A 13381-nucleotide genomic window follows, 5' to 3' on the forward strand; every position below is an offset into this window, starting at 1 on the left:
ATATGGTTGGGTAGCAAGCAAAGTTTATGTGGTTTTTTGTTTATATGTATAATATTTATTTATTATATTTTTTTTTTATTTTTCTAAATCCCATTACATTTTTTGATTTATTCTTTTTCCCACTTAAAGGTTTATCTTATTTTATTATAAATATTTCAATTTTCTAATGAGCATTGACCCAGTTTTCGCTTGACCCAAATGATTGTTTTATGTGTGTCAAAAACTCAAGATTAGCATAATTCCCTCTCCATGCTATACATATTTTTGCTACAAAAAAGTACAATATATTCTGAGCTTTGCTTCTGGGTGCCAACTAAGAAGTTACAAGGACTTTCTGTACTTTTCTCTACTTTGTACTCATTCAAATCGATCGAATTAATCTGTGTAAACAATAATAATAAAGCCCATATATTACGGATTGTGTACTTTCTATTTTGCAACCCATAATCTATACATCTATATATGTAACAGCACACGTAAATAGACTTCCTTCAATGCTGTAAACAAAATATTTTGTGCGTCAGTGTGGCGTAAAAATATGGCCACTGTCCTGCAAATAACTAAAAATATTAAAAATTAAACTTAAATTCAATTAAATTTGAAAACCTTGCATAGCGTCAGGTTTTTGCTAAAAGAAAGTATAATTTTCTCAGTTTTTAAAACATTATTAATCAAAAGAATAGCTTAAAGAATATAATTTAATATCTGCTTATTGAGAAATTGTTACTATCAAAATTCATAAAAAGTATAAATTTAAAGTTAAACTCTTAAGCCCCAGACTTTTGCAGGTCAGTGTGGGCCATGCAAGTGTGGATTTTTGAACCGGAATCGATTCTCGGAATCAAAGTTCGATGCTTATCATTTCGAGAGAGAGAGGTAGTCATAGAGATAGTTCGAGGAATTTGGATCTGTTGCTGCCACGCGGAAGTGGAAACTACCAAGGGGAATCTCGACTATTGATTGCCTCTAGTTCTCCCCTAGTTTCCAGGCCAAGTGTGTGGGTGGCTGCCCCAAAGAATGTCGTAAACAAAAACAAGAATAAAGCAAAATGATAACGATGGACACCAAAAGGCCGCACCCTCTGGCTGTCTGCCGGCTGGAATCGATGATCACTTTGACGTCAATGGTCGTCGGCATTCGAGATCCTGGTGGAATCGATCGTAAACACCTTCTCCGTAATCCATAAACCGCTGTCCGGACTTTGTACGCCTCGAAGGCGAAACGGGATTCTGTGAGAGAGATCGCTGATAAGGCTTGCCATGCGGGAATCGGGAAAGGGGATCCGGGAGTGGGAATACTTACCAGACATTGACACCACCTGTCAAGGGGGCTGGCCTGGGGATTGACACAGTTTCTAAAGGAATCTCCCCCAACCGCAACACAGTGAGAAATAAAGGGGAAATACTAATCCCAAAAAGATCAAAGGGATCATAAGGATTACAAAATGTTTAATTCAGGTTTACTTACATATGTATTAGAATCTTATAGATTTAATATTAAAAGTGAGGTTTGTAAGGGTTTATTTAAAATATTTCTTGAAATACATACATATATAATTAATATATATATTATAATATAATATATTAAATATTATGAGTTAGTTATAAGAAAATGAATAGAAAAATCAAAAGATCTTAAGGCAAAAGTTTCCACTAAATTCATACCAAAATACTTACAGCTTATGGGCCTCAAAATCAAATTTAATAAATCTTTTTAATTACTTATATAACTGATATTAAATTTAAAAAAATTATATATTTTTTTAAACTTTAAAAACTATGTAAAAAATAATTATTTTGCTATCTCTCTGTGCTTTTCTTTATGTGCTTAATCGCTGCTTGCTGGAAAACAGCTGCTGATAGTCCAAGGGGGTCTCTCTGTGTCTGTTTGCTATTCTACATACATATAATATATATATATATATATATATATATATATATATACATGGGAATGGAGCCCGAACCCCAACCCGACCCATTATCAGCTCTGCCTCCATTGGCGGTCACTTTGTTGTGGCTCCAGCGCCTCGCCGCTTATCATGAAGGTGCATCCGATTCAACAAAGAAGAGCAGATTCAACCAGCTGCTGTACTTTGCATCTACACTGAGCAAAAAGCTGCTTATTTTTATGGCCTTATCAGAGTGCTGCTGCTGCGGCTCAGGGCCAACTGCAGCGACAGCTCTGTTGCAGGGTGCGGGGTTATATCATATTTATGATAATATTTATTTTAAAAAAATCGAAAAAAAAAATATATTTAAGAATATAATAAATTTATATTAAAAGAGGTTAATAAGCTGCAAAATTCCTATATAAATATAAATTTAAAGATATAATAATCTGTATTTAATAATGTTAATATTACAAAATTCCATTTCAAGTTTATTTATATTATATATTTTATATTATATTAATTTATATTACTTATGTATATTTTAAATTTAAAGCTAAGCTTCTGGCGGGAAATCTGCCAAAGTGCCAGCACTATGGACGCACAGCGTCATAAGCTTGGGTTGCAGCTTCGGATGCGCTTTCCATTGGCTCACTTCGGGCTTTAGCTTCGGCTTCGTTTTCGCTTTTGCTCGCCGCCATAAATATTGACGGAATCGCAGCTGATCCGCTCAGTACTGCGACGGTTCTCAGGCGATCAAGATCGGCGGACTATATATATTACATATATAGAGGCGGCGCTAGATAGTAACGGGGAGATAGACAAGAGACCTCAGAGGGCCAGAAAGTAACGGCACCCGCGACGAGACACGACCACGACACTCGTGGAAGAGACACCACTCACCACTCCGTCGATAAGATTAACTAGGGCCCAAAGAATACTTAATTAAGGCTAACGAAGAGCCAACAAGCCAACAGCAACAGGTCTTAGACTTAGATAATAGCCCAACTCGAGTGCCCCAGTGATTTGTGACCATTATTGGTCGGTTAAGAACCCCTGCCAGACATTCATATATGTGCAAAGAGTGAACGGCAATTCAAAAGGGTGTAAGCAAGGATGTACATGGCCAACACCACCGGCGGCCTGATGCTGCAGACCATGTTGTACCTGGCGAATCACACCAGCAGGGCGGCGGTCAACACCCTCGTGGATCTGCCACCAGCCCCCAAGAGCGGTAAGTAACACAAGATCAGAATCTAATCTACCATTTGAAGCTTAAAGAAGGTGCTTCGAATTTTGAGATTTTTTGATTGGTTTATAAAAATATCCTAAATATATTCTACAAATTTCTAGTAAATTCTGCAAATAAATAAATATTCAAACAAAGTTGTGAACCATTATTAAAAGCAGTTACTACTACGAACAAAATATATAGTCGAATTTTAAGCAATTTTTCTAGATTATCCTAGTAAAGTAAAGGAATAAAGCCTTGCTATTTACAAATTATTTAAAGAAAAATTGTTGGCTAGAGTTACAGTTGTCCCCGACTTTTTTCTATATTTAAACTTTGCAAATAAGTCAAAAGTAAATAAATCAAATGGGAAAATTAACTAAAGGCCTTTAAAACTCATTAAGTATTTTGGTTTATGTTTACGAATTGTTGGGGAATTTTTTGTTTGACTATTTAGTAAATATATATTTACAGAAAAATATAGGAGAAAACAGATAATTAGCTCGGCTATTTCAAAAGATTTTTAATTCATTTCTATATTTTTGTTTTCTCAATTTTAAATAAATATAAGAAACTTGTTGATAATTCATTTAAAAAGCCAATTTCTACAGACATTTACATGTTCCCCAATTACCAAATTTTTCGGTTGACTGGCAGCTATTATTTTGTCCACAACTGTGTGTCTTTGGGGCCAGAGCCTTCAATTTGGGGCTTCTTCTCTGCTCTGGTCTCTAAGTGGTTGCTCGTTGGCTTAAACACAGCCCGAGTGTGTGTGTGCTAAGCAAACCGTTTTTGGGCCTTCTTTCGGGGCACTTTTGAGGCACTTTTGGGTCATTCTATGCTCAGATGCTGGTCTGCGGGGAAAGCTCTGCTCTGAAATCAAAGGCAACCGCCGTAAGCAGCACTAAAAAAAAAATGTATAAAGAACTTTTAAATATAAAATATTATAAAAATTTCTTAAAATACCATAAAGGGTAACGTATAAGGAAAAATACAGATGTTTATTAAATTTATTAACTCAATTTTAAGCACATATTTTAAAGAAATTGTTTGGTTATATTCAAAACAATAGTTAAAAACTATTGAATATTTAATTAAAAATTATTAAACATAAATACAGTTGTTCATTTAATTTATTAACTCAATTTCAAGCATTTTCCTTAAGACCACCTGGACATTTCTCTCCGTGTAACAGGTGGTGTGCCGCAGCAGCAGCAGCAGCTTTTCGATTTGGTTTGGAAATCAGGGTCCCGGGGCTAATGACGTGCCTCGGTGCCCCGGTATCGCAAATGCCATAATATGGCGGCGGTATATGATATGGATATAGCGATATATAGTACAGCCTATCTAATCGATAACTTCCGATGCAAACGGAAGACGAAGGCAGATGCCAAAGAGAGCCAAAAGACCACGATAAAGAAATATATATTTAAATAACAACAAAATCACATAGAAGGCGACACTGGTCAGTGGTCAGTGGCCTGGTCATCCATGCTCCGGTGGAGCCTTCTAGAGGTCTTCATGGCTCACTGGAGCCCTTAATGGCCCTCAGCTGTTGGTCAAAAACTGGCCGAAAAACCCTTCAGAATTGTGATTCCAATTATGATTTCTTGGCTTGCTAGTCAAGTTTTTCCAGTTGGCTTAACTGATAAGCAGACCAAAACGCTTCTAACTGTTTATTAAGTTAATTAAGTAAACAATTATTGATAATAATGGGGTTTTTATTTAAGAAATAGTTAGGTTTCTAGGTTAGGTTTTTAGGGCTAGAATATTCTCTTGCCTGCTTCAATTAGTTTCCTTAGTTTCCCAGACCTTATCTGCCTTCAAATGATTTACCATATCAAAAATACCCACCCAAGCTAATTCTTGCCAATCCTTGCTTATCCCCGCCAGATATCAACGAGGTGAAGTGCTTCGGCGTCTACGGCTGCTTCCCCTTGAACGGACCCTGGAACACGGTGACCCGCTCGATCAACGTCCATCCGCAGAAGCCCTCGGAGATTGAGCCTCACTTCACGCTGCACACGCGCCGGCAACTGGACCAGCCCAAGTATTTGGATCTCAACGATCCGGACAGTGTCCAGGGCATGGGCATCGATCCGCGGGGAAAGATCTTTCTGCTGGTCCACGGCTACCTGGAGTCGGGCGAGATACCCTGGATGTCGGACATGGCCAAGGCCCTGCTGGCCTACGAGCCGGAGGGCAGTGCCTGTGCCGTGCTCATTGATTGGGGCGGCGGCGCAAGTCCGCCGTATGTCCAGGCGGTGGCTAATATCCGGCTGGTGGGCGCCATAACGGCGCATGTGGTCCACATGCTGTACGAGGAGCTGCGACTGCCCAATCTGGACAATGTTCACATCATTGGCCACTCCCTCGGCGCCCATTTGTCCGGCTATGCGGGCTATCACCTGCAGCGGGACTTTGGCTTGAAGGCGGCCAGGATAACGGGCCTGGATCCGGCAGCGCCGCTCTTCACCGACACCGATCCCATTGTGCGGCTGGACAAGACGGACGCCCACTTTGTGGATGTGGTGCACACCGATGCCAATCCGCTGATGAAGGGCGGACTGGGCATCAATATGCGGCTGGGACATGTCGACTTCTTTCCCAATGGAGGTTTCGATAATCCCGGCTGCAACAAGAAGTTCCAGGACGTGGTGAAGAAGAAGACCCTCTTCCTGACCATGCAGGAGTTCCTGGGCTGCAATCACATCCGGAGCCAGCAGTATTTCACGGAGAGCATTGGCTCCCAGTGCCCGTTTTTGGGCATCACCTGTGATTCCTTTGAGGTGAGTGGGAGAGGGATATTCGCAGGACAAACTGTGAAATTAATTCTTCTTTCGCGCCCGCAGAGCTTTAAGGACACCAAATGCACCAGCTGCGAGGAGCCGGGTCACACCTGCCTGCGCATGGGCTACCACAGTCAGGAGGACTACCAGGAGCAGGTGGATCTCGGCCAGTTGCGTCAGGGCGATTCGCCGGGCGTCTTTTATCTGACAACCGGCGACCGGGCTCCCTTCTGCCGGCTGCACTACAGGATCACTGTACGTGTGTCCGGCCACGATGAGAGCACCCTGCACGGCGGCGAGGTGGGCATCCTCTCCGTCCAGCTGCATGGGAAGAAGAGCGGCAAGCGCACGGATGCCGCCTCGTCCACGGAACTGATGCGATTCTCGCCGAAGGCCATGTACTTTGAGCCTGGCTACGAGTACAACGCTCTGGTGGCGGGTCGGGATGTGCGGGAGCCGGAGTATGCCACCGTGAACTGGGAGTATCCCACAAGCATCCTGAATCCGCTCACCTGGCGCATCCTGTCCTCGCCGAGGATCTACCTGGAGTACGTGCTGGTCGAGGCGATGGAGTCCAGTGAGCTCTACCTGAAGCTCTGTCCGCAGCACGAGGGCGCCATTTTGGCGGGCGCCGAGAATGTCCTGCGCTCCAGCTACTGCAGGGATTAGATTTCATCTAGCTTTCGTTTTTTTTTTTTCTAAATTGAATTATCTAATTACCAGTTGCCCCTAATTATCTACTTTGACTATTTGAGTTACGAGTTAGAGTTACGTAGCTACGTAGCGTAGCTATTTAATCGCTAGCTAGGTGTTCGTAGTAAGTAGCAATCCATGACATAAGTTTAAGTTTCTTTTTTTTGTAATTACCGCCAAGGGCAAGCAGTTTAAAGCAGTTTGGCTTGTGCCACAGTTTATGGTTCTTCCTTCTTGCTATAAAAGCGCTCCCTTCAACTGTTCCCAAATTCGGTCATGTGTTTATAGCAGGAACAGTTTGTATTTTATTTATAGTATTGTTATTCATGCATCCCCAACACCGTTATTTATTTTTGTTATTTAATTTTTTTTCAAGCATCTAAAGTGTATTTGTAGTTTGTAGTTCAATTTATGCAGCCCTATTTAATGTAAATAAAAATACATAAACGAAAATAAATAATAAAACAAACATCTCTCTCTAAAACAAATATCTCTCTTATTAAGTAAAATGATATATGTGAGATTAAGCGTTATATTTTTAATGTTACTTTTTTCAATTTTATAAACTTTATAAAGTTTAAGGGGTTAAATAAAATGTCTGCAAGATATAATATATTTTTCACTTGTTTAGCTGCATACTACGTTTAGGGCTCTTTTTAATTTCATTTTTTTCAATTTTAATGATGTAACCCCTTAGATATTTTTGAAAAAGTGGAGCGATTTATTTTGATAATTTTTGAAAAAAAAAAACACATTTTCAAAGGTTCATAATTCAGCCAAAAATGCATGAAATTCAATTCGGAAAGCGGTTCTAAGATAGCTTTTCTAAGCTTAACAAAGCTGCTTACTTAGTTTTATTTAAATACTTACCTGTAATTTTTAATAATTTTTTAAACAAGAATGAGCTAAAAACTTATTTTCAAAGCTTGCTTATAAACTGTTCTAATTCGTTTAATTTATTAAATATATATTCTAAATTTTACGTTATAAAAAAATTATGTTTAGGATAGTTGAGAAAATTGGATTTTACATTCAAATATAAGATTTAAATAGCGAATTGAACAATATATTTTATATCCTTAAGGTTCAGGGACCAAGGACCAAGACAAAACCGGTATTTCTTATCCACTTAGCTCGCCCCGCAACCCAAACATATTCGGAGTCAGTGGCGCCATGAACCGATTATCCCGATCCTGTTTCACAACCCAGTGTTGGCAAAGCCGGCAGATATTATTTAAATTAGAATACAAAAAAAATATACAAAGCACATTTATAATTTGGAAATTTAAATATAATATCTACTGCATATTTTTATATATAATATTTATTTATTTTATTCATTTATACCATATATTTTCAGTTTATTCACTTTTATAACCCTTTTACATCCCGAAATGTCCTGCCAAGCTACTTTTGCTTGTTGCTGGGTTCACCGTTTAAGGATAACGACTGTTTCAAGGGTGGTGAGGACTTAATTAAACCGAAACAAGGACAATCTAAATGGGAAGTGCAACCTAGTAACATTTTTAAAGGCAATCAAACTGCCTGCCTGGGAGCAGGGGAACAGTACAACTTTCCCTGTAACCATTCCCTCTCTCCTCCTGGGACAAAAGTCTCGGCCCTCGGCTCCACAAAAATAGCTAAACGAAAAGCTGGAAAAGTTTCACCAGATATTCTCAAATATTTCATATACATAGCTTGTCGCAAAGGCAAAATACTCGCAATGCCTGAACGAGAATTTCCGGAGGCAGCAGAGATTCAAAAGTTTCCGGAATATTCCTGCCCCAGAAATGGCAATGTGTCTAGATGATGGATATTGTTTAAGGTGTTGATGTCCAGGATTTTTCAACAATTTTATAGACTGAACAAGATGGTTTGCTCAAGAAGCTTGGGTCTTGAAGAAAATAAATTAAAAATTAAATATTTAAACAAAATGTGTTGGTTTAGCTGTTTAAGTATATTAAATACATTTTTGAAATGTTTAAAATATTCAAATATTTTGTTATTTTTATTTTAAGAGATTATTATTTATATATTTTAATTTAATATTTTATTTATTTATTTATAAATCCCTCTTAAACTCCAACTCCCGACTCCACCTTTGTCTTACTCTCTCTCCGTTCCTCTTCGCTCTTATTGTCACTGCTGTTATTTTTGCCTGTGCATTCTTGTTCCTCAAAACGGATTGAAGAACAAGAGAGTGAAAGTGTCAGAGTGAGAGCCAGTATAGGTGGAGAGAGTGGGGGGGCGTAATGAAGCGGAAATTGAAATTCGTGTGCCAAACGAATGTAGCTCGCTAGAATTTTGAAAGGTTTTTTGTGTTTATACACCTCTGCCTTTGCTTTTGTATGCACAATCACACACTCATACACGCACACTCACTGAGAGACTATTCAATGGCTTACATCATGATGCAACTTTAGAAGGTGGTCTTCATCACCTTTGTTGAGGACGATAAATATTTATAGCCCTCTCTCCGGCTCTTGGACAAACAAGCGCTAGAAAGAGCTGGCAATAGGCAAACGTCTTTAAAGGAGAATGCAGTTCTTGCAATGAGACCACCTTGAGTAGTTCCACCATGACTTACACATTATGCTTTCCGACTTTTGTCACTCCTTGTGACTCGCTCTCTTTCCCCCCTCCACGAACTTGAACTGCAAACGGAGTGCAGGTGGAGAGTGGCGGAGATGTTAAGCGGGAGGTGGGGGGTGGAAGCTGAGCTTCAACTGTTGCGCTGTTTCTTCGCTTTTAAAATTGCATAGCATACATTTCGGCGATAAATGTAGTCGAGAAAGTACGGTGGAAGCGATGGAATTATAATTGCATATTATTTTAATATTATATTATCTTTATTATATTACTTTATTTATTAATATAGATATTTATGGGTCACAATCCCATGCTTTATATTTATAAATATTTTCTTGAGCTCTTGAAAAATGTTAAATGTTGGTTAGGAAGTATTGTTTATTTTTATATAATATATTATAAATATTATTATTATACCCTTGTGAAAAACTGTCAAAAAAATATATTAAAAAAAAAAAAATAAATAAATAAATAAAATAATTCATATTAAAAACTAACTCAAAATAGTATTCTGAATTCAAATTAATACCTTTTTGGTTTAATTATGATATTTAAAAGCTTCGATTTGACCACTGTACCATGTCCAATTCATTATTCATCAAGATCTGCTGGGTGCCTTTTCCGTTTTCCCGCTTTCCAGCTACTTTGTGGCACATATTTGACGCCAAATTAAATATATAAAAAATAAGCCATACCCTTGCCAGCAGAGAGAATAAACCAAGAGATCCCTGAACCAAAATGTAATTAAGTAATTACAGAATCTTGTAAAGAAATTAAGCTACTTCTTAAAGGTTTTCTTGACAAAGAAAGAAATATACATAAGAAACCATCTCAGAAATATAAATATTTGTAGTTTTATATTAGCACATTTCATACTTTATAAATATTTTCTTTGTAATTATTAGGTTTCAAGAGGTACTCCTGTTGCTGCCGCGGATACAAACAGCTTTTGCTGTAGTTGATGTTAATGCTGCTGCTGTTGCTGTTGCAGTTGCTGTCTGGCAGCTTGAGCCTTCTGATGCGTTGACTTTTTGAGTGATGAGTGCACAGAATGCATGTGATATGTTGAGCGTCTAATTAGCAAAGCGGCGGACAAGCCGCCAACTTTGGGGAAGGGGGTTTGGGAGGGTTTACTATTTGTATTCCCGGCACATGGCACATTTAAGGCGGTTTCTGGCTGCATAAACCCCATTTTGGCCCATAAATTACCAGTGCCGACAAACAGTTGTAAATTTTCTTACTGACATTTCGCAGATAATGGATATAATGGCAATGCAAACACACAAACTTACACACACACACACTCAGAGCCTTGAAACAGTTGCCTTTTGCTTTAAAGTAGGAATTAATTACTATTCGAAATTCGACTCGCTTCATATTTAATTATCCTGCAGTCCCTCGAGTCCTCTTTCGATTCGGGTTTCGGGTTGCCTCTGCTCTCATTTGACGACAGTTTGTGCCAATAAATTATGTTTAACTGAGGCAAATCATTAAGCTGACAAATTACATATGAAATGCATTGAAGAAAATTGAGTTTTCTGGGAAAATCCATTGGCTTAGAATAGAAATAATGCAGTCATAAATAAATAAATAGTAGAATATACATATTTTATTTATTTAATTTGTGACACCTGTTTTCTTCTTTGATTAAGAATTAAGCTTTAAGTCAGGATCTTGTTTGCCAGCTCGGTTTCTGATTTGATTTTCTACATTTGCGGTTTTGGCGGTTCTGTCTTGTAAATCGGGGAATTCCCCTCTTTAAGAGAGCATCTAAAACCACAAAGAGAAAGGCACCACAAAATTCCAGTCCTGGAAGTTAGGGTATTAGATAAGTGAGCCTATTTTTTTAAGCAAGCATTTTGGCACAGTTGAAACATAATTTGTAAATTTTAAAAATATATATAAATTAAAAATTGTATAAGCTTAGGTTTTTGTTTCTTGAAAATATTTCTATTTTCTTATTTTATATAGTATTTGTATCTGTATATTATTTATATTTTCAAGATGGAACTTAAGTCTCTTGGTTTCCTTACATTTCTTTGCAGGGCATGCGCAGGTCGTGTAGGATTTTAGATTGTAATTCCAGTACCTTCCAGCCGCCTCTCTTACCTTTGAAGGGAAATTCTCTCTTTGACCAAACTTAAGCTGCGGCCAGGACGTGCTTACAATCATAGTTACCAAGCACAGAAAGCAGAAAGCAGTATAAGCAGCACTTGCCTTCCCCCTTTTGGCAGAGCAATTTGGGCTTTTGGCCACGTTTAGGGACCATGTTACATGTGTCTGTTCGGGGATAACGTAAAGGATTTAAGCCACTTGCTGCTGCCTGCTGGCTGTTTGCCGCTAATGCCGACGTTTGAGGACCGGACCCGTTACGGGATCCGCATTCACGGCTGTACGAATGCCCCTGGCTTAAGTGGCATATCCAGGTGAAAGTCACCGTGTTTGTTTAGGCTTTTTCTTTTCCCATATCCTTTACATATTTGATATACATATATGTATGTATATATGTTACATATCTGTTTCTGGGCTTAGCCAAGGCCTCTCCTAGGCTGAAAGTGGTTCAAGCTAGCTTACGGAGTCGCGTGTCCTGTCCAGCATCCGGAAATACTTGCACACGAAATGCTATGCTATTTAATTTAAATATTTTGAACTTTATATATTGGATATATCAGAGTTTAAAATATGATATTATCATATGCTATTGAGCGCAATATTTTGATTGATTTCTCATCGATTATCTTTCATCCTTAAAATCCTAAAATATATTATAGTATTTATATAAAAATATTATATTTAAATCAATTATAATTTAGAATATTTTTTTAATATTTTATAATATTTTTAAAGTATTTTATAATATTTTTTTGAATATTTTATAATATTTTTTTAAATATTTTATAATATTTTTTTAAAATATTTTATAATATTTTGCTTAATATAATATTTTATAATATTTATATAAATTTAAATTTAAATAAAATATAAATATTTTCGTTACATTCACTTATGTTTACACTTTTCCTCTCAGTGTGCGATCAGAATACGAGAAAAAGGCCGTCGAAATCGGAATCTAGACGCAATTGTGCGCCGGGTTAACAATGAATGCTCCATTGGAGTTCCGTTCGAGTGGAGGTAGTACGTGCCACCCCGCCTCTCCATTCTTATTTTTCCCTGCCGGATATATACATATATATTTTCTCCACAACAATGGCCCCGATGTGAAACAAAAGTTCCCGCTGGGTTAAAGTGGGCTCTGGGGGATGTTTTGATGGTGTTGTCCGAAAATAGTTAAATAAAATTAATATAAAAAATTGATTTTAAACGAATATTTGTTAGTTGAACTCGTGTATTTATGTATTTAAGAAGAGGTCTTTGCGTATTATTTGCAGCTTATTTGGTTTATTAAATATGCAGGCAACATTAATTGAGCTGTATTTACACTTTTAAAAGGAAATTGAATTGCTTTTCTACTTATTTTTGTTTATTTATATATATTTTTTTATTTTTTTTATGGAATTTGTTTTTCCGTTTCACTGAAAAGCGGCCACTCTTGGCCGTTTTTTCTTCTTTGTTTTTGGCCAGCTTTTGTTTGAAAATATGTTTTACGGTTTTCCGTTTTCCAATTTCTATTTTCTCTCTTTCGGGCTTGATTAGTTTATGTGTGCGCGAGCGAGTGTGTAAGTGTGTGTGTGTGTGTGTGCAACCGGATGTTAAGCCAAAGCGGAAATTGTGTTAAGAGTGTGGGCAAGTGTGGGAAATGCACCAGAATATGCCATGGATCAATCGAAATTGAGTTTGACGAACCAAATACAGGAATATTTTCCACAATTTCGACAGGATATTTCATGGGAATAATTGCAACGGATTGATTTTTTGCCTAATCAATGCACCTTTAAAACGGAAACGGAAACAAACGTTCGGGCAAGACCTTTTAATTGGAAATAAATAATAGATTAAAGGGGAGAATATGATAAGGAAGAGTTGGAAACAGATGAGCATATAATATAATATTTCTTATTATTTAAAAGATAATTAAGAGAATATGGTACATACATATTTATAAAAAAAAGGAATTTTAATGTTCCTTCCTGTATCTTTCCAGTAGTTTATATATATTTTTGGGTTTATAAAGACACTTTTCTAGTAATATTCCCTAGAACTTTATGGCTTATTTATTATTTTGGGTTCAAT

General features: G+C 37.4%; 1 protein-coding gene across 1 annotated transcript; it reads left to right on the forward strand.

Annotated features, from left to right (window-relative positions):
• Positions 1-2610: 2610 nt before the first annotated feature.
• Positions 2611-7070, forward strand: LOC108074936 (pancreatic triacylglycerol lipase). Its single transcript, XM_017167167.3, has 3 exons — positions 2611-3122; positions 5013-5908; positions 5972-7070. The coding sequence occupies exons 1-3, from the start codon at positions 3005-3007 to the stop codon at positions 6575-6577; spliced, it is 1620 nt and encodes a 539-aa protein (XP_017022656.1). The 5' UTR covers positions 2611-3004; the 3' UTR covers positions 6578-7070.
• The last annotated feature ends 6311 nt before the right edge of the window (positions 7071-13381 follow it).

The sequence above is a fragment of the Drosophila kikkawai genome, chromosome X (assembly GCF_030179895.1).
Source record: "Drosophila kikkawai strain 14028-0561.14 chromosome X, DkikHiC1v2, whole genome shotgun sequence".
Taxonomy (NCBI): Eukaryota; Metazoa; Arthropoda; class Insecta; order Diptera; family Drosophilidae; genus Drosophila; species Drosophila kikkawai.